General features: G+C 41.2%; 1 protein-coding gene across 1 annotated transcript in view; it reads left to right on the forward strand.

Annotated features, from left to right (window-relative positions):
- Window positions 1–24,263, forward strand: part of PXDC1 (PX domain containing 1) — a 42,396-nt gene extending 18,133 nt beyond the window's left edge. Inside the window, exons 2-5 of the mRNA XM_054985054.1 lie at window positions 3,313–3,404; window positions 7,044–7,161; window positions 13,254–13,365; window positions 21,897–24,263. Coding sequence (XP_054841029.1) covers window positions 3,313–3,404; window positions 7,044–7,161; window positions 13,254–13,365; window positions 21,897–22,014 — 440 coding nt within the window. The 3' untranslated portion in view covers window positions 22,015–24,263. The remainder of the gene's footprint in view (window positions 1–3,312; window positions 3,405–7,043; window positions 7,162–13,253; window positions 13,366–21,896) is intronic.
- The last annotated feature ends 1,305 nt before the right edge of the window (window positions 24,264–25,568 follow it).

Consider the following 25,568-nt stretch of genomic DNA (forward strand, 5'->3'; position numbering starts at 1 on the left):
CACGGTTTTCTAAACATTCATTTTTGATTTTGCTGACTGAATTTCTAGCCAACCTTCTTTAATATTAAAGAGCAATTAGCACATATCAAATAATAACAAAAATATGTATGAGAAACATAGCTGTGTAAATGAAAAAGAGTATTATTTTAAAAAAGGATGTGAACAAAATCGAGAGGGAGCAGAGGAGAGCGACGAGGATGATCAGGGGTCTGGAAGACTGAGCCCTACGAGGAAAGGCTGAGGGCCTTGGGAATGTTTAGTTTGGAGAAGAGGAGATTGAGGGGGGACATGATTGCTCTCTTTAAGTATTTGAAAGGCTGTCATTTGGAGGAGGGCAGGGAGCTGTTCCAGTTGGCAGCAGAGGGCTTAAATTACATGCACAAAGGTACTGGCTGGATATTAGGAAGAACTTTTTCACGGTCAGAGTAGTTCAAAAGTAGAACCAGCTGCCTAGGGAGGTGGTGAGCTCCCCTTCACTGACAGTTTTCAAGAAGAGGCTGGATGAATATTTGTCAGAGATGCTTTAGGCTGATCTTGCACTGGGCAGGGGGTTGGACTAGATGGTCTGTATGGCCCCTTCCAACTTTTATGATTCTATGATTGAACCTAAAGACTCATTTAATTTTTTTTTACTTCATTTATACCTAGGGTTGATAGCCTCCAGGTGGTGGCTGGAGAGCTCCTGGAATTACAACTGATCTCCAGGCCACAGAGATCAGTTCACCTGGAGAAAAGGGCTGCTTTGGAAGGTAGACTCTATGGCATTATACCATGCTGAGGTCCCTTTCCTCCCCAAACCCTGCACTCTCCAGGTTTAACTCCAAAATCTCCAGGTATTTTCCAGCCTGGAGTTGGCAACCCTATTTATACCTCACCTTTTTCTCTTCCAGGGACCCAATGTGGCTTACGTTGTTCTCCTCTCCTTTTTATACTCAAAACAACCCTGTGAGGCAGGTTAGGCTGAGTGTGTGTGACCGGCCCAAGGTCACCTGGCATGCTTCCATGGCAGTGTAGAGATTTGAAGATGAGTCTCCCAGCTCCTCATCTTACACTCTAACCTCCAAGTGTGGTTAGAGTGTATGATGATTGTGGCATGAATGATTGTGGCATAAATTGTCCTGGACTCAAGAGAAAGAACGGAAGCAAGGAGCAAAGCACGGGAGTGGGGAGAGAAGAAACAATGACTAGGAGGAGAGAAAAATTGGCAATTGGAAGGTAGGGGTGAGCAAGAGGGGAGGAGGCAGGGGCCAGGGGGAATGAATGACCCTTACTCCTCAAATTCTCCTTGGTCCCTGCTTATGAACAACATTGTCATTTCATCTTATAATAAAAAAAAATTTAAAGCACAGTTAGTGAAAATGTTGTAAAGAAAGTATTTGGTAATAGATTTGGTGGCCAGAACCAGTTGATTCAACATGTCCCTCATGCACATCTCATAAGAGGCATTTTTCCAATTGGAGATAAACTCTACACATCATTATTTAAACCCAGGGTGGGGAGAGCAATACTTAAAAATCAATCTTGTATAATACAGGAAAGTTTGATAAGTATCTTTCAACATTGTTGAATAGCTTCCCTTTCCCTCTATTTGTTTTGTTTAAAATAGGAAAATAGATTTTTATTAATATATAACCATTCTGCATTGTTAAAACAAAGACTAAACAATTTTCTTTACACTGTAATGTATGTATTATATCATAAACATTGTACTATATCATCCTTTATATTTTGTACCTATTTTACATTCCAGTACATCATTACCAGCTTTCCTTTACTTTGACATTGTTTAACATTTTAACATTTTTTACAATTGATGATTTTTTTTCTATTTGTATTTTTTCCTCCATTTAAGTCTGCATAATCAGAGGTTTGCTGTCCTATGTTTCTTTATTCTGTCTCTCTTTATTAAAAGCAGATATATTTTTAACCTCCTTACAATGCAATATGCCGTTTTTACAGATCTTTTGACATTCTTGAAAAGCTTCTCTTTCCCTCTAGAATGTTCTCTCTCTTTTTCATAAATCCCTTTCTTTAGTCCTAGGATTTTCCTGCAAACCTAGGTACCCCCAAGTTTGTAGAAATAAGGGCTCAGTGTCTCCATGGCCCTGAAATATCCTCAGATGGGCCATATTGATTATTAGATATAATGATGATGGCATAAGGCAGTGCATCCCAACCTTAAGTTCTGGAGCACTTGAATGCTTGCACAACAGGTTGTGTTATTTTGTATGGTCCTAATAGAAGGTATTGTGTGGGTTTTTATTTTGGTCCCAAGTTGGTTCTTGTTGGGGGAATATGCATTTCCATGGGGCTAGAGCTTGTCCCACAGATTTTATTTGGGGAAGAGTGGAAACTTAGAGCAGGGCAGTCTTTAAGATGAATGCAGGGTGTTAATGGTGTTGCCACAGTGTGCCGTGTTCAGGGAAGGGAGTACAGAGAAGGCCTTTCGTTGGCTGCTGATATTTGTGAAAATTTCATTCCCTTGGAGATCCCATAAAGCTGAAGCTTCATAGGCTTATGGTGGAAGCCCATGAAGGGCATTTTCGAATAGGAGACCTTTGATCCTGTCTTGTCCTCCATGTGAAGGAGAATTTGTCATGCAAATGCACGTTCTGGCTCATGTTAATTTTCATTTACTCTACAAGCCCAGTTGAAGCAAAAGCAAGGCCCAATTGAAGCAGAAACTGCTTGAAGTCTCTAGGTATGAAAACATCCTTAGGTCTTTCTTGCAGGCCAAGCAGCAGTAGACTAGTAAGGGGTTGGAAATGAATGTAATTGTTGTTGCAAAGGGTTGGCATTTGAATCCCTTTCTAGGAAGGAAGGCCTGGCCTCCTGATTGCAAACTCCAGGCAACCACTCAAGACAACTTAAAACATCCAGGGCTTTGGGGGATCATAAACCATTTCCAAATTTTCCTCGTTGCTTCTGGTTAACTTCCTTGCTCTTTGTCATTTTTATTGACTCTTCTTATCTGAAATTGAATACATGCTTGATGTGATCATTAACTTTACTGAGATTTTATGTTTGTAGGTCTGTTGTACGGAAAGGCAGGATAGAAATATTGTAATGAATTGGCATTTTTATTTTTTGATTGAACTCTTAATAAGTTTTAATTTTAAAAACTGTCCACAAGCTATACTTTAATTCGTTTAAAATATTTTTTTAAAATATTTAAAATATGTATATACTTGTTTATCTCCCAGGCATCTGTGACCGCCTGTAAACAAATGTCTAAAATAAAATGTTTACATCCATATAAAATGTCAATGTTTTTGGCTAAACGACCTCACAGATTTTCTGCTTTATTTCTAGGACTAATTACAATTAAAGAGTCTCAAGACATAGAAGCCAGGCTTAATGAAGTAGAGAAACTTCTCAAGAACATCATAAATATGCCTTGGAAGGTAAGAAGTAGGCCAGTAGGGCTAAGCCACGAGGCTTGTACAGCCAGCAGGTTTTTGGGGTTTTTTTGGTAAATCCTTCTGTTTTTAGTTTTAGTTTTGCAGTGTCCCTGATGCATGGATTTAAGTATCCTCAGATGGGGCCACATTGACTGTTAGATATATTGATGATAGAATAAGGTGATATGGATAGGGCGGTCAGATCTTCCAGTGGGGGTAGGAAATCCTCGGCTCCCACCCTCTGCCCCCACCCTCTGCCCCCACCCTCTGCCCTCACTACCACTCACCTGGCCAGCAAGGAGAAAAGGCGGGGGAACAGGCTCCCGAGCATGCTCCCAGTGCAGTGTGATGACATCACTCCCAGGAGTAACATCATCATGTAGGGCCTGGAAGCGCTCCTGCAAGCCAATTTGGGCCCCAAACAGAGGCCTGAAGGGGAGAAGAAAGGTGCCAGGTCCCCCCTCCTGCTGAGAGGATAAAGGGGCCCGGTGACCCTAGATATGGAGTTTGTTGGCTCCATATCTCCATTTCTGGTTTATTTCCTTCCTTGGGCTAAAAGGTTGTTTTGAAAAGAGCCTTGAAATTGTTTGTCATTGTGTCACACAGCTTATACTGATCACTTAAAATGTATCTGTACAGATGCAAAGAGCAACTGTCAGCCGAGGTTATAGCCATCAAGTTCCTCTGAAGTTCCATGGACAATGATTGGCTGTTATCTATTCTTCACACCGTCCAACCAGTCTTAAAAGGAGTTGGTTGTGTATGGAAAGGAGCAGGACATTTGCCCATCTATCACAGATCACCAGTGTGACAGATCCTATCCCCAGTGAAATCAGAGAGAGAGTGAGACACACACACACACACACACACAATACACTGTGCGCATTCCCCTCCCCACCCAAAAGTGACAGAGAAGCACGGCCTCGTTCCCCTCCCTATTTGATGGTCTGCTAGAGAAAGTACAATTCAACAAAATAAAACAGGTCCAGTGGCACTTCAGAGATTAACACAATTTATTCCCACATAACTTTTCATGAGGAAATGAGAATTCCTTCATGAAAGTTTGTGCTGGAATTTTTTTTTGTTGGTCTCTGAAGTGCCACAGGACCTTTTTATTTTTTGCAGCAACAAAATAACATGGCTACCCTCCTGGAATTATTTGCAGTTCAGTCAGACTAGGACATTTTGGATGTGGTCCACCACTAAAACAGCCCGTCTGTGGTAGGAATAAGCATTGGCCTGTCAAGTCATTGACCACAAGGAACAGTTCCATAAACCATATTCTCTCTAGAATAACTATCTGTATGTTGTAATTTGTGTGTGAATTTCAAAACAATTGGGGCTAATTATAGAAATACTGCCTCTCGTTGTTTAGAGCAATTACTTCGAAGTTTATTTTCAGCAGTTGAGGCTGTAGCAAATGACAGGGTGTAACAAAGTAAAGCACACAACCGTTCTTTCAGTCAGTTGCTTAATGATATTGCGCTCTTCAGAAAGTGTTACAAAATGTCTGTAGCTGGGTTTGCTGAAGTGTGAAACTTTTAGAGTTACAGCCAGTTTCATAAGGGAAGGACCAAGTTATTAGAAATGGTGACCATCCCATGATCTGTTAGTCATTTCTGGTATTCACTAGCAGTATAGTACTTGTACTATACAAAGCTTGAAACAATTTCCCATATTCATCACTAGAGGTCTCCTACATGCCTGTTTCTCCATTTATTTCAATGGAGTCAACAACTTTTGCATTTCTCAAGGAAGTATATAGAAAAGTTCATTGGGAATTGGGTGGATGTTTCCACCATCTCCGTAAGATTTAACCCACTAAACAGCTGACAGGAGTGATATATCTTCACTGTGGCCTGCCTGTCATGTAGGATTAGGATTGCCAGACAAGTAATGACAAGCAGTGGAAGTATTGGAGGGTGGGGACTTGGAAGGTCTGTTCCACTTGAGTACCAAGAATTGACACCATAGGATTCTAGGAATTCCCCAAATCTCTATGGAATTTCTAGAGTGCCATGACGTCTTGTCAGTTCTGGGTATTCAGTTGGAAGTGTTGTTGATGTTGGTTCCTACATCCTATTTTTGCTTCCACTGGAGCAAAGAACCCCAACATGGTATGGAGCCTGGGTAATAGAGGTGTCCACGGCCCTAAATATTGGCATCATTACTATCTGCCTAAAGCAGCAGAACTATACACCTGCAATATAGATATAATGCCACAGTGTGCAATGATGTAAAGTCTGTACTTCGTATCCTAAATGTTATTTTGTGGAGCAGTATGTCTTACAGTGGCATTTGAAGGCAGCTGTTTCATATGTTTAAACACAGAACTACCTTATAATGCACTCCGAAGCAGAGTGACACCTTTCTAGGTTCATTGAGGCGGATGCGTTTAGAAGGGTGTAATCCCATTTATGACGGCACTATTAATCATATAGAAAGAGCTGGGAGGGAGGGATGTAGTTTTAAAAACAACAAGTATACATGAGTAAGAGCTGTAGAATCCTTCTTTTATCTCCCAAGTGCTTTTCACCCAGCTAAGCACGTTGCAGTATTGGAGCTCTATAGAAGAAAAGTGTGCCTGCAGAGACAAGCTGCAAGCAGAGGTCAGGTTCTGCATTTCTTCCTAACATGTCTGTTTTGCTTTTAAAGCTGCTCCACCCAGCCTTTATTTAGGATTCTACTGTAAATCGCATAGAGAGCGTGGTTAAGAGTGCGGGACTCTAATCTGGAGAGCCGGGTTTGATTCCCCACTCCTCCACTTGAAGCCAGCTGGGTGACCTTGGGCTAGTCACAGCTCTCTGGAGGTTTCTCAGCCACACCCACCTCACAGGGTGTTTTGTTGTGGGGATAATGGTAACATAGTTGTTGTGGGTTTTCCAGGCTGTATTGCCGTGGTCTTGGCATTGTAGTTCCTGACGTTTCGCCAGCAGCTGTGGCTGGCATCTTCAGAGGTGTAGCACCAAAAGACAGAGATCTCTCAGACACAGAGATCTCTCAGACCACTTAGAGCGGTTTACAAAGTATGTTACCATTGTATTGTCGAAGGCTTTCACGGCTGGAGAACGATGGTTGTTGTGGGTTTTCCGGGCTGTATTGCCGTGGTCTTGGCATTGTAGTTCCTGACGTTTCGCCAGCAGCTGTGGCTGGCATCTTCAGAGGTGTAGCACCAAAAGACAGAGATCTCTCAGACACTGAGAGATCTCTGTCTTTTGGTGCTACACCTCTGAAGATGCCAGCCACAGCTGCTGGCGAAACGTCAGGAACTACAATGCCAAGACCACGGCAATACAGCCCGGAAAACCCACAACAACCATCGTTCTCCAGCCGTGAAAGCCTTCGACAATACAATGGTAACATACTTTGTAAACCGCTCTAAGTGGTCATTAAGTTGTCCTGAAGGGTGGTATGTAAATTGAATGTTATTATTATATTATAGAATGAGTATAAGTATATTGCGTATGAGCACATGGAAAGCAATGGGCTTGGAAGGGTGTAATTGTGTTTAGGATTTCATTGTGAGACAGTTCCAATTTCATCATGTAGTGCTGTTATTTATCATGCCTAATCTGATCCCAAAAATTCAATCCTGGAGAGGTTTTTCTTTAGTCATAATTGTCTCTTTAATCTTCCTCCCAGTACTCCAGATCTGAAGTTGTCCTCACCTTCTTTGAAAGATCTCCTTTAGACCAGGTGTTAAAAAATGACAACGTCCATAAAATTCAACCAACTTTTCAAAGCCCAGTTAAAATATCAGGTAAGATTAAGCAACATGACTGCAGCAAATGCTACCGTAATGAATAGTTCTTGTATCTCCTCCCCAGCTCAATTGTATCGGCTAAAAGAGAGTTGCTTTCAGTAGAGAGAGTCTAGGAGTCCCAGGTTGAAATTACTCTTCCATGGAAGCATGTTGGGTGACTTGGAGCTAGTTACATTGTCTCAGCCTAACCTACCTCAGAGGGTTGTTGTGAGGATAAAATGGAAGGGAGGAGAACAATGTTTTGGTTCCCATTGGGGAGAAATGCAGGGTATAAATTAAGTAAATAAATAATTTCTTGAAATTATAGTTACTCTATTCGTATTTTATTTCTTGAAATGATATTCAGTGCTTTATTTCACACTATTCTGTAAATTTCTGTGTGTGAGAGAGAGTGAAATGGTTTACCATTGCAGACATGTTGTCTGGGAGGGAGTGCAGTCCAGTTTTCTGTGCTGATTCTACTGCAAATGATAGGCAACTATGATGATGAGGTAGTAACACTTTCCACTAATGTCTCATTGTAAAGGAAAAATGCTATGCTTTAATTTGTACACACAGCTCTTTTTTGAGACTTTAGTTCAGAGCCTTTTCTGCCTCTTGCTAGGAGAGTTTTTTTTCTTCTCCACCCCCCCCTTGCTCTCCCCCTTGAGAGGCCTCTTCGTTTCTCTCTGCTAATAAAGTTGCTTTCATTTTTGCAGCCTCTGTCCTTGAAGATAAGATAAGACAGTCTAGCTGGTTACCTAGTCAAGCCTCCATAGCTGAGTCCTCCTGAGTTAACTGACTAACAATTTGCACCTGCAGGACTGGGGTCTGTGCCAAGGACTGCAGCCATGTCACACGCCCACTTCCGCATGTCAGCAGTTGCGACCTGATTGGCAGTCCCAGGCCTGCATCACTCTGGTCTCAACTGGCATAAATTTGGTTACTGAAACATGGAGTCTGAGTTCATGGTGGGTTTCAGAAACAGACTTGCCCCCTGCTTCATTTCTGGCTCGACCTAGATGGATGCTGAGGCACCCATCTTTGACTTGCTATGCTGCCTAACTACTTTGACTCTTGACCAAAGCTGTGGCTTTTATACCTTTGATACCAACTTGATTTGCCTTTGATGAACTACTGTGGTATGTATTAGATAGCACTTACTGCTTTAGGCTTTTTTGTTTTATTCCCTCACATTCTGCCTTGTGGTTTTAGATGCACCTTAATAAAATAATTAAACTTTCCTTTTGTGTGGGTTTTGTAACTCTGAAGCCTCAAAGCTATAAAATCATTTGTTGAGCTCACTTGGTGAATGCTCATGAACCACCTACCTAAAATAACATTTTGCTTTGTGAACTCTGCTTGCAAACCGCTTTTGCAAGGCAGACTTTTGTTTGTTAATTCCTTTCAGGGCTTTTTTTCTGGGAAAAGAGGTGGTGGAACTCAGCAGGTTGCCATTGGAGAAAATGGTCACGTGGCTGGTGGCCCCGCCCCCTGATCTCCAGACAGAGGGGAGTTGAGATTGCCCTCCATGCTGTTAGAGGGCAGTCTAAACTCCCCTCTGTCTGATCAGGGGGCGGGGCCACCAGCCATGTGACCATTTTCAAGAGGTTCCGGAACTCCGTTCCCCTGCGTTCCCCCTGAAAAAAAGCCCCAATTCCCTTATAGGCTTTGGAGCTTTCCCCCTTTTCTCTTTTGCCTTGGGATAGTTAAAAAAGGCTGGTGGCAGCCTACCTGGGCAATTGTGAGACTTTCTCCCTTTGCCGGTTCGTAATTTTGTGTGACACGGGACTACTGGGCAGCGTGTGCCTCCTCCCCTTAGTTGGGTTGAGACAGAGGGGCCCCGTAGTCGTGACGCTCATGCTTTCAAATATCCCTGCCTATTATCACATTTTTTATACTGAATCTTGCTATTTTGGTTCTTGAAATACCCAACTGTTCACACCTCTTTTCATTCCTTTGCTCTTTAATTCCCTCTTGATCAGGTAAACGCCTCATACTGTATAAAGATCGCTATTCTATTAAACTTAATGGAGTTTTCAAGAGCTTTAAGAAGCACCCAAGAATTAGGACGGTCAATACTGTTTACTGCAGACTATTCTCCGCATCTGTCATTCTGAGCCACAGAAATGAACCAGCCATGAAGAATGCAGTTTTCATGCTGATCCATTGAGGTGCCCAAACACAGGAATTTTACATTCTGTTTACAAAGCACGGAGCAGATTTGTCAATAAATTCCTGTTTCAAAGCTCCAGGATCTTTCAGAATTGCTAGTGAAGTCTGCACTTCATTCCACTTGGTGCTTTTGATCAGAGCGTTGTTTACTCAGTTCTCCTGCAACATTCCTCAGAAATTCTGGATAGCTAGCACAATGAACATTTCCCCTGCAGTGTTTCTGTTTTAAACAGTTGCCTGGATACTCTTTTCATGGTCCAAAGTTCCTGAGTTCATACTTGATATCCTTATGATATCTTCTGTGGATCCTTTTTGAATCCCCCAAAGTAGGATCCTGTCACAGCATAAAACTATTTGACAACTCAGCAAGAACACTCTGACATGCAAAATAAAACTCCAGGGACCTTCTTAAAAACTTCTCACTGGCCTGTATCAAATTGTTCAAGACCTACCTATTGTCTGTCCCCTTGTTTTCTCAAAAAGCTCCCTCAGGCTTGGTGTGTGTGAGCAGCAGAATGAAGTGGAAGAATGCATCCTCGTACTGTAAGCATGTGTGGAGGGGAATCATGTTTTTGTATGTTAAAAAAAAATGTTTAAAACTCCCTGCAAATAGAAAACCAGCACAGCATTTTTCTCCTTGATACGCTATTTTTCTGTTTTCAGAGAGCTCCTTTTTTTAAAAGAAGTATATAGCATTCAGAAGTGATATCTCAACTCGTAGTCTAAAACGATGTAATCCATTCCACCACCTCATTCTCTTGCATTCAGAGACCAGACCTTACTATTCTCCTCAGAAGGTAGAAAGTTTGGGCATGTGCAGTTCTGGTACACACCCCTTTCCTTGCCTGGTCTCATTTGCATCACACTCTTCCTTCAAAGAGCTCTGGGTGGCTTACGTGTTTCTTCCTGCATCTATTTTGTTTTTCCCGTAAGAGCCTGAGAGACAGTAACCAGTTCAAGGTTACCCAGTGAGCTTCGTGAGCTCAACACGAGTCTCCCTAGTTCTTTCCCAGCATTAACCATGTCACCACATGGATTGTTTTTCCTCCTTTTTCAGGCATCCTGTATAAACTGAGAGGGTTGTACCTCTTTCGAGGAATGCAGTGTAATAACGTGTTGGACTTTGACCCAGGGAGCCATGAAGTTTATTGGGTGACCTCAGGGACAGAAATATCTTTCCAGCCACCTCACAGGGTTGTTGGAAAGATAAAATTTTGGAGGCGGAGATACTGTGCTCAGAGCTGCATCGGGACAGGATGAAATAAGATGTAATAAATGTATCTTCTTCTTTTTTTTACAATCTTTGCATATCTGTATCTTTTCGCTGTTACTCAAGCCTTTCATATGAACAGGATTGTGTTACTTTAATGATTGTGTTTGTATTTATTCCTTTTCCATCCTCATGTGATCACTTAAAATCTTATTCAGAACCTGGCAGGGTAAAATTGCCCAGTGGTTTTACTAGAATAGATGAAATTGAAGTTAACTGTTAAGATAACTTTTGACCTTGGAAGAGAAAATCTCTGGTTGTGAGTCACATGAAAAGGTTTCAAGAGGAAAGAATACATTCTAGTATTCTGCTCACATTTCATATAGGATCTGCAGCAACAACTTTTGTCTTCAAGGGGGAGCAAATTCACTATAGAAAATTCTGTTCTTGCCACTGCCACGCTTCAGACTAAAGAGGGAAACAAATCAGGCCTCCCAGAGGGATACAAATTTAAGTCTCAGATGGAACTCTTATTCTGCCCTGCAATCTTTTGTTGTGGAACATGACTCACACTTTAAGCAGAGGACAGCAGGAGGTGGGGGGGGTGGGGAAGGATTGATAAAAAACTAAAAATGCATGTGTTCTGCTCAACCTGGAACAAACAAAAAACAGATTGAAAATCAGAGTAATTCTTCCAATTAAGTCTGAATGAAGTATAATGAAAAGATGTTGTTGAAATGAAAATAGTAAAGTTTTAAGTTATAGTCAGGTCAGTTTGACACATTGAGCAAAATCTTTAGGGCTTCACAGACTCAAAGTTCTGACTCTGAATTGCTCTACCTAATTAGAGAAATTCTCTGTTGTTTTTGCACAAGGACGTAAGGGACAAGGACGGGCCTTTTATTACCATTTTCCCTCACTGAAAATCCATTTTCCCAAATAGTCTTTTCAAGATGCTAGAGCTACTGAGCAATGGGAAGTTTGCATAACTCTGACTATACTTGTCAGAGTATGAGTAAACCATGGCAGACAGCAAGTCAAAAGTCAACAATATATAAACTATGTTTTAATGATGCAAATATATAATACATACATTTCAAACAATTGAAGGATAATAACTATTAAAATATAGTTCAGAGTTCAGATTATTGGAGTTCAGAAAATCCAAGTGTTACATGTCATCCAGTGGTAGTCTGTCATCCAGAGAGCCTCAAGGAACCCTCTTCATAAATTCACGTTTATTTTATTTTTTTACTTAATTTATACTCCATCCTCTTCCCAGTGGGAACACAAAGTGGCTTGTATTGTTCTCCTCTCCCAATTTATCCTCACAACAATGCTGTGATGTAGGTTAGGCTAAGAGTATGATGTGACTGGCCGAAGGACATCCAGTGAGCTTCCATGGCAGAGTGGGGATTTGAACCTGGCTCTCCCATATCCTTGTCCAACACTCCTGATCACTGCACCAGACTTGCTTTTACAGTATAAAGCAAATTGTCAGAATATACAAAAATAAGAACTTGTGAATTGAGCCTTTCTGTACCCTGTGCAATTGGACCAAGTGTTGTCAAGAGTCTTTCAAGATCATTCATATGATCTTTTGAACCTGTGGCAGCCGTGGCTGTGAGATTACTTCCACTGTACTGCTGTGGTTCTGAGCTGACTGTGCATGAGAACCTTCTGCTGCTGCCCAGCAGGTGCCAAGCCCTACCCAGACTGGCATTTCTTGTTCCACTGCAACTGAAGCCTCTTGAGTGATGCAGTGTGGTCAGAAATGCTGGTTCAGGCTCAATCGATGTGCTAGTCATACAGCTAGAGGTGGTGTATCTGAAAGTCTGCACAGCTGCTACAGGTTCAAATCATCGTGTGAATGTGAATGACGTCTGTGCGAATGAAGTTTGTTTTAATGAATCTTGGTTTAGTTCATGTGGGCTATGAGTGACATAACCTTTGAAGTGGTTTTGAACAGTGCTGAACCATTATATAGATTAAATTCAAGGTAACAAAAAGTTAAGTTGCTGATGTTTAACTGGATTTAGAAATGGCTGCAGACCTCACGTGTGAGAAAGGCTGTAACTGCTTACCCAACCCACCCACCATCTTTTCCTTTCAGTTTGTTCAAGGGTGTTTATCTTACTATTGTGTTGCAATAGTAAGAAAACTGTTAGATGTGACCACGTGATTCTTTTCTTTTGAAGATAATTCCACAATGTAGCTTCTTTAGTCTGAGTAGTAATCAATTCATTCAGAGATGATATGAGACACTCCCAACCCTAGATTTTGTTTATAGCCATTTGATGGCCTTTATTTTCACTGACCTCTCTTTGTAACGCTCTCTTACCCTATCTGCTGGTTATTTAACCAGGCCTAATGGATGTGTTCTCCTGTGTATATGGGGAAGTGATCTCTGACTTACTCATTGTTGGTAGTCTTTAACGTTCTATTGGAATCCTGTTTAATTTTATTTCAAGCTAATTAAAATAGGTCTGTCATTTCAGTGGAAGCTGAATTGGACTTGAGCCCTCTTCAAAATAGACTTCTCAAATTTGCTGTTGCCAAGTCTTCCCTGATGAGTAGAGATGCTTGTAAGAAAATATATGGATTTGGTCTTTTAAAAAGAATGAGCTTCTGACTCAATATGTTGTATCCTGTTTGATCATCTGTTAGAGAGTGCTCTGTTCTGTCTGACTTTCTGGATCTAATCTGTTCTTTCCTCCTTCCCCAGAAATCATGCGCTCTAATGGGTTTTGTTTAGCCAATACTGAAACAATAGTTATTGATCACAGTATACCAAATGGAAAAGACAAACACTTGGATGTAGATTCAGCAGAACACTTGTAAGTATACATGAACTTTCAATGTACCCATCTTTGCCAGTTCCCAACTTTCTACTTGTGTCATACTTAGAGTGACAAAGGTTTTGAATGTTAAGAAATGGGTTTCCCCACCCTCTCTCTGACTTTGGGATTGGAGAAAGGGGCCAGTGTGTTTCTCACACTAATAACGCTAAAGGGAAAATGGTGGGTATGGGAGGGCAGAAGTTCAGGAAAGAATGGGAGCAGATGTGGGGTAGATAATGGGGAGATAAAATCTGAGAGTGGAGGAGCACCAAGGAGCCAGACCGCCACTATCTCCTCCTCATCATTTTATCCTCACAACAGTGACCAAGCCACTTTGGGTCCCCCCCCCCCACCCTTTGGGGAAAAGCTAGGGTATAACTATCTCAATAAATAACTATCTGTAAAAGTTCATTGGCCTTGTTTAGTTAAAAATAATACTTACCCATCCCTGTGACAGTGGTCTGAGAAGGTCAGTCAATCAGTCTCTTTTGCATCAGCAAATAAGACATATCGACAACACAACAATTCAATCAAAATGAGAACATGAAATTTCCACAAATTTTTCATAGAAGAAATTAAAATACATAATGATGGTTTATAATACCCCAAAATAAATCCTTGATAATACACCTTACAATCCAATGGCTAACGACCCAGAGTGGAGCAATTAGCATGCAGGTCGACATGCCTCATATGCATCTTTATCTTTATGACAACGGCAACAAATCTTGTCATTAAAATAGGAATGAATTTATCCCTATCTGCAAGTAGCAATACTAGTTTATCCTGATCTGATCTGATCTGATCTGATCTGATATAGTAGTCTTCAGAAATTTTTTGTGCTGAGCCTCCAGTCTTGTGCAGTGGAATATGACACTGGACAAATCTTCAATGGACCTATAGGCACAAGAGCAAACGCTTTCACTGTATGAAGTCCCATTGAAGTGGCTTTCTAAAAATGCAAGAGCAGGATATCTAGGCATGCCTGAGAGTCTCTCTACATTATACATCTTACACGGGGATGCTCAAGTGTAGGGAGATAGAGGCCATTTCCACACACATTGAATAATGCACTTTCAATGCACTTTAGCAATCCTTTGGAAGAGGATTTTTTGTTCCACGCATGGAAAAGCAGTTCCAAATGTTCACTAAAGAGTATTGAAAGTGGATTATCCACTGTGTGTGGAAGCAGCTGCAATGTTAGCCAGGAAGCGTCGTTTTAAAAGACAGAGCCAGGGAGATCGCTCCTCAAAGCATTTGTTAATTTCATCTTCACCTCCCAAAAGTGGAGGTGAAATTGACAAAACCTTAGCGGGGGAGATGAAATTGACAAACCCTCTGAGGAGCGATCTCCACAGACTCTGTCTTTTTAAACTGCCCTTCCTGGCTAACATTGCATGTCTCTACACTTGAGTGTCCCTGTGTAAGAGGTCTTGTGTAGAGAGGCCTTTCTGTGGTCATAATTCTTTATATCAGTAAAGTATGCTGGAAGAATGCTGTGATTTTGAGGGGGGGCACCTTTATTGCTGCAAGGTATTTTTGAGCATACAAATATTAGAATGTGTTTGGACATAACAAAAGAGAGAGAGATTTCAGAACTGCAGGTCATTTGGATTTCTCAATCGCTCTTCTAAACTAAAATCCAAAATTAGGGTTCACAGGTCTTACAATTTTCCATTGTGATGTGTAGTGCAGATAATTCACATGTTAAATATCATTCTGATGTAAGGTTACATGGGGCTTGTCAAACTCAGGTCCCACCTTTACAGCCATCTCCACAACCTCATGTGTATAGTTTCAAGTAGGTAGCCACATTGGTCTGTAGTAGAAGAGCAAGATTCAAGTCCAGTAGCACCTTAAAGACCAACAAGATTTCTAGGATATAAATTTTTGAGAGTCAAGCTCTGATGAAGGGTGCTTGACTCTTCAAAGCTTATACCCTGGAAATCTTGTTGGTCTTTAAGGTGCTACTGGACTTGAATGTTGCAACTTCATGTGTGATGTCATTTTCTTTCATTGCACAGCTCTGCTCTATTAGTCTGGAATGCATAATGCCTTTGTTATTTAAAAAATAACAATAAGACTGCCCCACATGGAGAAAAGACAGTTTGCTGCTATTCATGTTTATTTGGAAATAGTATTGGTATAGCACAAAACACTTTTTTAAAAAAAAATCTGCAAACATTGTAATGATAGGGTTTTATGCCAAAGGAGCAGTTTCAGGATAACAGCCATAGCAAATAGTAAAATAGAGTTTTCATAGAGTTGACAGTCTAATTGTCATTGTAAGAGACACTTTGGAAGCTGTTCTGTGGCGGGTGATTGATGAGTCACTTAAATAATGTTAATTAGTTACAGGTAGCAGTTTCTTCAAGAATTTTAAATATTTGCAGTATAAAAACTGAGCTCTGCATCAGTCAAGACTGCTAGAAGAAGGAAAAGAGGGGAGGGAGAGAAATATTGAAGACTTACAATACAGGGGAGCCATGATTCATCTGTAATCAGTAGTGCAGGGGGACCCAACTTTTTTGGGCCCGTGAGCTCATTTGGTATTCTAACACAGGTAGTGTCACAGGGTGGTAGTCACAACCACAAAATGGCTGTCATGAGAGGTGGAGACAACCACAAAATGGCTGCTGTGGGAGGCAGAGCCATATACACACAGAGAAAACCAGGGGGTTTTTTTTCTGGGAAAAGAGGTGGCGGAACTCTCAAGAGGCAAATGAGGAAGAAACAAATGGGTTTCTTTGAAATAAAATTATTCTTGAGCACTATTTTCAAGTATTTTCAAGAGGTGCTGGAACTCCATTCCACTGCGTTCTCCCTGAAAAAAAGCCCTGGAGAAAACCCAAGTGCAGGGGAGAAGAGGGGCGATTTTAAAAAATACACTGGGAAACAAGAGTGAGAGAGAGAGAATAAAACTAATGCTTTGGTGGCAACTGCCACTGAAATAACATTTTTTTAAAATCTGCTCAATGACATCTCCAATGAGCAATTGGATGCCCTGCTGGACAAAAGCTCCACCTAGTTTCACTCACTTTCTAAAAACACTTGGCAGGTGCCAGGAGAGGTGTTAGCGGGCACTGGCACATTGGCGACTAATGAGCTAGTGGTTCAGATCCTCATATTCTTGCACAAGCACTGTGTGCATGTGTTTATGTGCAAGGGTCTCCCTGTGTACTTCCCCTGTCCAGTAGTGCCCACATGACTCTTGCAACCACATTTGACCCAACAAAATACGCTACTAGAAATTCTAGAATCCCTGCTCCTATGAATTCATTTCAGAGGCAGGAGTAGATATCACACTCTGGTTACAGTTCAGCACAAGCCATGAAATGCACATTTTCGTACATATGCAAGACCACAGTCTTACTTGATGTCCATGATCAGGAGGGGGACTTAATTTTTAATTAAATGAAAAGCAGGCAGACATCTTCATCATAGTGTAGAAAAGAGGTATTATTAATTCAGTAGGTGGTACTCTTCGCTCTGAGTCTTGCATGTAGGAACATTGAATTGTTTCAGGTGGTTCTCTTCTTGATGTTTGCTTGGTGCTGCAGTAAGAATATTTCATAAGAAAGAGCTGAAGCAGTCCAGCCATACAATAAAGTATTTATGGTTCAGTCTAGTTGGTTCCCCTTTAGAGCATTATTTTAAATTATGTCGAACAGGATCTTAGGAAATACGTCTGTGCCTCCCTTTATCAATGAAGCACACCTTAAATTGCAAGAACCATGAAACTATCACAGTAAATGTCAACACAGGAGAGGCAGAGAATGCAAAACATATTTCATTCCTGCTCAGCTAAACAAATGTAAGCCAAAATGCAAACAATACAAGTTTGTGACTGAAATGAGGATCAGTTTGCATAGCTGCTGAACACACACACACACAGACACACACACACACACACACACACAAGTGCCTCTCTTCCTCTCCCAAATATATTATTTATTTGTAGCACTTTTAGATTATTTTTCCATAAAAATATTGAGAGTGATTTACAAAAATATTACTATTTCCTTATAATGTAGCCACCACTGGTTAAAACGGGGATGTAAAATACTGTTTAAATGATAAGATTATGATAAGATAAATTATTATTTCACTGTTTATATATTGCTTTATATTTTCCAAGGCTTGGAATCCTGGCAAAGGGTTACCTGTGCATTCCAGATAGTTTGTGCCTATGGGACACATTTTTTCAATGCTGGCTTTCCAGTTAATTGTTTGCACACCAGACTGACGCTGGAGCATGTTAACATGTTAACTTTTCTTTAACAAAAATCAGTAGTAGAGCTGATAAATACGTAAGAATGTGGATGTAGGACAAATTGTAAGTTTGTTAATCGCTAAACAATAGCATTTTGATAATTTAAATGGCTGCTTATTAAATGAAATGTACATCCCTAGACCGAAAGCACAACTAGACAAATCACCACTCAGTCAACTTACGGAATATTGTTGAAGGCTTTCACGGCTGGAGAACGATGGTTGTTGTGGTTTTTCCGGGCTGTATTGCCGTGGTCTTGGCATTGTAGTTCCTGACGTTTCGCCAGCAGCTGTGGCTGGCATCTTCAGAGGTGTAGCACCAAAAGACAGAGCTCTCTCAGTGTGACCTTGACACTGAGAGATCTCTGTCTTTTGGTGCTACACCTCTGAAGATGCCAGCCACAGCTGCTGGCGAAACGTCAGGAACTACAATGCCAAGACCACGGCAATACAGCCCGGAAAACTCACAACAACCAACTTACGGAATGTTTGTGGTAGTGGCCATCATTGACCTGGATGTTTAGTGTTCTCACATGATGTATTCCAAAAAAGTAAATTGTAATCCAGGCAACCAGATGACTGACTAAGTGTTATGAGGTTGAGTGAACTGGCTTTGAAACAAAGGTCAACAAAGGCACCCTGCACATATGCAGGGTGGACTAATGGATTCCCCACAAGCTCAGTTTACTGCTCAACTCATCTTTACCATGTTCCCAGCAAGCCATTTTTGGAAACTATACAATTATGTAGCAAAAACAGTCACATCCTTTATCCGATGCAAAGCTTAACCTTCCTACACTGCACTAAACTTGGTTGTGTGGAACTGTTGCTGGGTGACTTCACAGGAAGTGGTATAGAACTGAAGAAACAGGAGAGGGTTTGTTTAAGCTGTAAATTGTGATAGTATTTTTTGTTTACTTTCTGCAAAAATGATCACCAATGAAGTGGCAAGAGCAGATCTGTATTAGCCAGTATGTGTTTAGAACAGAGGTGTTTGCAGCAGCTGTTTAAGAGTGAAATGGGAGATCTGGGCCTCAGAGCCAAACTACATGAGACAAATTACACGTGTATGACACATGAATGCACTTACGTGTGTTTCCTCCTTGCTTTCCTGTTTACTTGCACAGTGCGGCTACACTGCACTCGATCCTGTGCTTGGATTTGCAAGTGTTTCTTCCCCATTCCTCCCAGATGAGAGATGGTATCCCATGATCTTTGTGAACATGGCTTTTTTCTGGGAAAAGAAGTGGTGGAACTCAGTGGGTTGCCCTTGGAGAAAATGGTCACATGGCTGGTGGCCCTGCCCCCTGATCTCCACACAAAGGGGAGTTTAGATTGCCCTCCGTGCTGCGGTGCAGAGGGCAATCTCGACTCCCCTCTGTCTGGAGATCAGGGGGCAGGGCCACCAGCCATGTGACTATTTTCAAGAGGTTCCGGAACTCCGTTCCACTGCATTCCAGCTGAAAAAAAGCCCTGTTTGTGAACTTCCTTTACGCAAGTCCACAGTAAAAAGCAACAGCAAGACTAATGGTCTTGTCATGCTGAGCTTTAGAGGAAAATGAATTTTCAGTTAGGGTGCAAGGTGTCACATCAAACTAGACTAATTGTCATGTCATGCTGAGCTTTATAGGAAAATGAATTTTCAGTTAGGGTGCAAGGTGTCACATCAAACTAGAATTAAGCCAGAACATATACAGACCTAGCATCTCGCTAGGCTTGTACATTCACTTTTCTCCCCCTTCCTGATTTAAATTTAACTCCAGTTATCCAGGATGTAAAAATGCAAGCACTCAGCTAATCAGAGTTAGATTGCCACCCACCCCCAACAATTCAGGATTCTAAACCAGGTTTTAATCTTTCATTTAGAATCCTGGTTTGTCAGTGGAAAGCTAATCACAGGGAAGCCACACATATGCCATTCATATGCCATAAGTAACTGAAATTAATTTTAAATCAGGAGTCCTTCATTGTATTTTTCTCTAAGCTGTGTGCAGGCTTAATGTGGATTTGATGTGATGTCTGACTGCAATCTCAGTGACTAATTGGTTGTGTAGGCTTTAGTAAGGTTTTGGTGACATGGAAAATTGTGGCATGTGCCTTCCTATGCAACTCAGGAAATGTTCATGTTTTGAGCAAGACTAAAAAGTAGTTAGTATTATTCAGCTACGAAGGTGCTTGTAGAATATCAGTTCCACATAGCAATTGAAATTCATTGATTAAAATTAGTATATTAATTAAAAATATGTTTCCTTAAGCAAAGGAATATGGAGTCCCAAGAAAAGGAAACTATATGCCAGCCATATCTTGCCTTACGACAGAAAGCGTTTCAGCATGGCCGCTATTGTAAATCAGTTGCTATGTTTAACTGAGGGCTCTAAAACCGTGGTTCTTAACTAGTAATATGAGCAGGGCTCATTTTGAGGAGGAACGCACTGGAACACAGTTCCGGCAGTTCCCCAAAGAGGTCACATGTCAGGTGGCCCCGCCCACCAAACTCTCAGCCATTTTGGGCCCGTTTCAGCCTGGATTGGGGCCGAAACAGCCCGGATCAGGCCTCTTACGGGTGGTGGATCACTCTCCTGCTCAGCAGCGGCTCAATCCTGACCATTTTAGGCCCCTTTCTGGCCATTTTCAGCCCCTTTTTGCCATTTTGGGCCCAATTTCATCCCTGAATGGTCAGGATTGGGTCCAAAACAGCCAGGATAGGTGATCTCAGGGAGTGTGGCATATGCAAATCACTTATGCTAATGACACACTTCTGGTGATGTCAAGGAGTATGGCATATGCTAATGAGTTATGCTAATAAGTTATGCTAATGAGTTCTTCCAGCTCTTTTTCTACAAAATGACCCCTGAATATGAGTATCATCAGTGGAATGCAAAAATAGTCTAGGTGGGATACAGGATTTTCATTTTTTTTTGTCCCTCAGTTCCCATGTCCAGCTGCTAGTGTCACATACCATCTCCTGCTGGCTCTTCCTGTAAACTTTTGGCATGCTAGCAGTAATCTTGAGCAGTTGGTGTTTCTCTTAATCCTGTGTTCTCTTTGCCCATTAGCGACACAGATGTGCTACTTCATGCCAACCCTTCCAGGGATTCTCCCTCATGCTGCTGCAATTATTAAATTATTAATCCTTAAATTTACTGTAAATGATAACTATAAGAACAAAATACCTTCTCAGAAAAAGTAGGCTTTTTGTTTCTATCCCGGTGGGACCCAGGTTCTTTGAGAGAGTGCAGTGGGATGTAAGATACAAAAGTTTGAGAACACCATGATTAGGAATATAAAACCATACACTGTTAACTTCTGCTGACTTACAGTGACATTCTAAATGGAGTTATATCCTTCTAAGCTCATTGACTTCAGTGGGTTCCCTGGACCCAACTCAGGTTCCCCAGAGCTGCAGGGAAAGCCTAAAGGGGCTCAGAACACCACCATGTGGAACGACGGGCTCCTGCCCCCCCCCCATTCTTTTTCAGCATAGGAAAACTGCTCTAGGGGCGGGAGGAGCTCTTCCTTTGCCTGTGGCAGCATTCCGAGCCCATTTGGGCTTTTCTTTTTAAAGACATTCTCCACAGCTGCTGTATGGCTGCAGGGAACCCAATTTCCCCATACCTAGTTCTTTAAAAATAAGCACATTTAGTTTGGCCCTAATCTAGAGTGATTGACCTAAACTCACACTTCCCCTTTTCCTTCCTCTTCCATAAAGGGGCTGCTGAATTTATAGCTACAGACAATCTGCACGTATGTGTACCACGTGAATGCCACTGAAAATAGCAAGTTTTGTCTGTCTTCTTGTAAGAACACTGAGTTACCCTGTTCCGTGCGTTTGGGGTCAGGATCAGGAACTTGCAATACAAGAGGTCACATCACAGGATGGGTGTTCCTTTGTGTTTTGGTAGATAGGAGGAAAACTTGGTGCTAGGGCGCTATTTTCAGTGGCATCCTTGTGGCATGCGTAATATTTATTTATTTAATTTAAAACATTTATATTTTGCCATTCCACCCAAAAGAAGGTCACCAAGGCAGGACTCTAATAGTTTGATCCTAAGTGACATTTTTCAAGATAGTGGGGTTTTTAAATTCTCTTTTTGGCAGGTTTATTCCAAAATGACTCCTTTTCATTATGTTTCAGGGGATGGCTCCTTCTCTTTGTCAGTTGTTTTCATACTCTCTCTGCGTGTTCTGGCCAAGTCACACTTCTGCTTTTCTGTTGTGGACTGCAGAATGATAACTTTGGTTTCTTTCCCTTCTAGGTTTGAGAACGTTAGTGACTTCACCTCTGAGCTAGAGGATAGTGATGATCCAGCAGCGTATGTCACCAACTTGTCATACTACCACCTTGTTCCATTTGAGACAGATATTTTGGACTAAGTCTGTCAAATGAACTTCATGGCTGATGACTTATTCTAGACATCCGCTGCCCCATAGCTTTGCATTAGTCACACATGCCAAAGCTATGTGATGAACAGCAGAAAAGGGCTAGCTATAAATATTTGTCTTGAAGTGATAGCTGCTTGGTTCTTCACTGTGGCTTCTAGAGGCACCTGGAAAAGATGCACCTCTTTCCTGAACAGCTGAGACACCATTCATATTGCCAAAGGAATGAAATGAAAACCCCCGTAGCAAAACATTTTCAAGAAAAGACATGATACCGCAAAGTCAGCAGTGGCTAACACATTGACAAACACAAGTTGGTGCAAAATATTACGGGGCGCATTCTTGCTGATATAAGATCAGACGTGCAAAGATCATCCAAACTACTTCTTTCTCAAACTTTCCTACTGTAATTGTACCTTTTTCTTTGGAAAGTCTCCACTGTTTAAATACCAACCATTTTTCTGTTCCTCAAAGTGACCCCTTATATCAGGTGTTATGGTAACTTTTGCTTTGAGAGATGCCAGATTAACCAATGCCTTATGTCATGTGTGCCTACAGCAAAAAATACATGTTAACAGATTGCTTAATTTATTCCAAGCCTGGAGTTGTTTTATTGAATCATCTGAGGGCCTTTTTCCCTCATTTGAAATGCTAGTATTAATAATAATAAAGGAAACAAGCAAGTTCCATCCCAAACCAGATAAGAACCTCATAATTTTTAGATATTTTGTCTGAATTTCTAAAGACTCTTAGAAAGAGGAAGGATTTTTTTTTCTCCTTCACAAACCAGAAAATGTGGAGAATTCTCAATTCTACAGTGTTTACATAAGGGAGGTGGGGTTTAGCTGTCTAAAAGCTGGATCACCTGATTATGTTCTCCACAAGCATGCCATCAAAAATGGACTTCCAATGTTGACTGATTTCCATCTCTGCCATGCCAGAATGAGAAATACTAAGGAACTTGAAGCAGGAACACGAAGACTTGTGGCATGATGGTGCTAACTCCTACAATAAATAGGTCTGTAAAGTTGTAAGTACGATAAGAATCATGTACCACTGGGAGATTATTTGCAGCAACATGCCTATGGCAACTGTTAACATGCTCCATTCTTAGGATAAATCTGTCTCTGATCTTGCATAAAGGTGATGTCATGACAGTACAAATTAACAGTACTTATACAATCATAATGAACATGGGAAATGTAGCAGAAATCCCTCAACTCATCAATGGTCCCTATTACCCCACATACACACCCTTCCTATTCAACATTGTAAGTATCCCCCAAAGGCACTGGAAATGCACACATGTTCCTTTAGTCCCTGCTCTATCCCACTTTTGCATCTTATTTTCCATTCCTCCTGTTTCTTTAGCAGCTACAGAGCATGTAGCAGTTTGAGTAGTGTAGCTTCTTCCAACAAGTTGCAGAAACTCAAAAGAGATTTTTATCTATGCTGCTGTTAAAGCACAAGAGCACCCTTAAAGATGCCTACCATGTTAAATATTCTTTTCAGTGAGCCAGGAGGAAAAGAATGATAGCTCTTGTACTCCATTATGGAAACAGGACACAGTCAAGGCCCCCAGATCCGAGACACATAGGGGTGAAAGGAAGAATTTGCATTATGTGCTAGTGAGGTAGTTTGTGGTGTCCATTAGATACTTGATGCAGTAGGCTGGGGGTGGGGGGGAGGCCTTAATTCCTTTGAATGGTGCTGTGTTAACCCTATTCTTGGCACAGATTGATGGAACTGCAAAACACCTGTTGTCACCATTCACCTCACGCTATATTGACTTCAACTGGCTTAATAGATATTTCTTCTATCCAGGGAATCTTGGAACTGTATTTCTGTGATCAGTTCTCACTAAACCAGTATTAGTACTGGTTCCCATATAGTTATAGAACTATATAGATATAGTTCTCAGGATTCTTTGGAGGAAGCCATGATCATTTTAAAAACTGGTACAGGTTTATAAGTGTAGAAGTGGTTGTTTTCAGAATGGTATTCCTGCCAGAATTTATGTACAGGATTTGGAAAAAAATACATTCCAAGTTACTTGTCTTCTTGTTTTTTTCCTCAGTCCAGAGGAATATGGTACATCTCCTGTGAACCTTTCAGTGTTCTTTTGTATAATAATTGTAAAACAAAATTTGCTAATGTAAATAGTAATAAATTATTGCGAACCCTAATTCTTTTGCAGGATGTTTCTGATATATTTTAATGAAATAAAATATTACTCCTCTTAAATGTAACAACTGTTGTTGGGTTTCATTGTTTTAAAAATATGCATATATGACTGTCTTATGCAGAGTCATACCACAGCCCAGTGATCCCCAGCATGGCACCTCTGGGCACCATGGTACATGCCAAGGGGTTTCCTGGTGCCCATTTGCTTCTTTCCCAAAGTCCTAGCTTTCTTCCACATCACTGGAGCAGAACAAACAACTGACTGCAAAGGAGGAGGATGCTGGGCTAGCAATTCTCTAACATTTTGTGATGGGCCCCAGCCCTTTCCCTGTTATCAAAATTCTCAAGCCCATAGGCTCATCAAAATTGGGTACCCTGATGTGGCCCCACATAGTCTATTCTGATTGGCAGCAGCTCTCCCCAGCCCTGCTACCTGCAAGCCTTTAAGTGGAGCTGCCTGGTATTGACCATGCTGTCCTATTCATGCAAAAGGATTTCATTTTAATCCTACCCTTCCTTCCAAGGAGCTTAGGGCAGCCTATATGGTCTCTCTCCTGCACTTCTCCCTTTTTTCCTTACAACAACCCTGTGAGGTAGGTTAGTAAGAGAGAGACAGTGCAATCCTCTCCATAGGATTATTCTGCCAATGAACTTTATTTGAACTCCTAGTTTAGTTTAACTATCCCATTCTGGCTCTGGCCCAAGTGCTGCACCATTAAGCAGTGGGCTATAAAGTGTATTCAAGGCATCTTTAATTTAGGTTTAAGTGCATCGCTTCAGGTAGGTAACTATGCAGTAAAACAGCAGGATTTGAGTCCAGTGGCATCTCAGAGACTTACAAGATTTTTAGGGTATAACCTTTTGAGTGTCAAAGTTCCCTTCTTCAGATACTTTTCATCTGAAGAAGAGAGCGTTGACTCTCAAAAGCTTACACCCTGTAAATCTTGTTGGTCTCTGAGATGCCACTGGACTCAGGATCCTGCTATATTTAATTACATGTCCTTGTTCTAAGGAACTCGTGGGTGGATACATGTTTCTTCCTCATTTCATCCCTCAACACAACCCTGTTGAGGTACTTTGTGTTAAATAATAGTTACTAGTCCAAGATCATTCAGTGAGCTTTATGTATGAGCAGGGCTGTGAAGTCCAAGTCCATCCCAACATGTATGTTTGCTTGCTTTTGATGGCTCAGAGATTAATGAGAACCAGAGCTTCTTTAGTATTAAATGGGGGTGTGAGGGGGTGATACGTTGCTGGGCTTTTTGGCTTTTTTATTGTTTAATCAATGCTGCTGTGGATGAGAAAACTGAAAATCCTGCTCTTTTTATCAAAGGCAGAAATGGCTTAATAGTTCTGCCTTGAAG

Source organism: Eublepharis macularius, chromosome 7 (assembly GCF_028583425.1).
Source record: "Eublepharis macularius isolate TG4126 chromosome 7, MPM_Emac_v1.0, whole genome shotgun sequence".
NCBI lineage: Eukaryota > Metazoa > Chordata > Lepidosauria > Squamata > Eublepharidae > Eublepharis > Eublepharis macularius.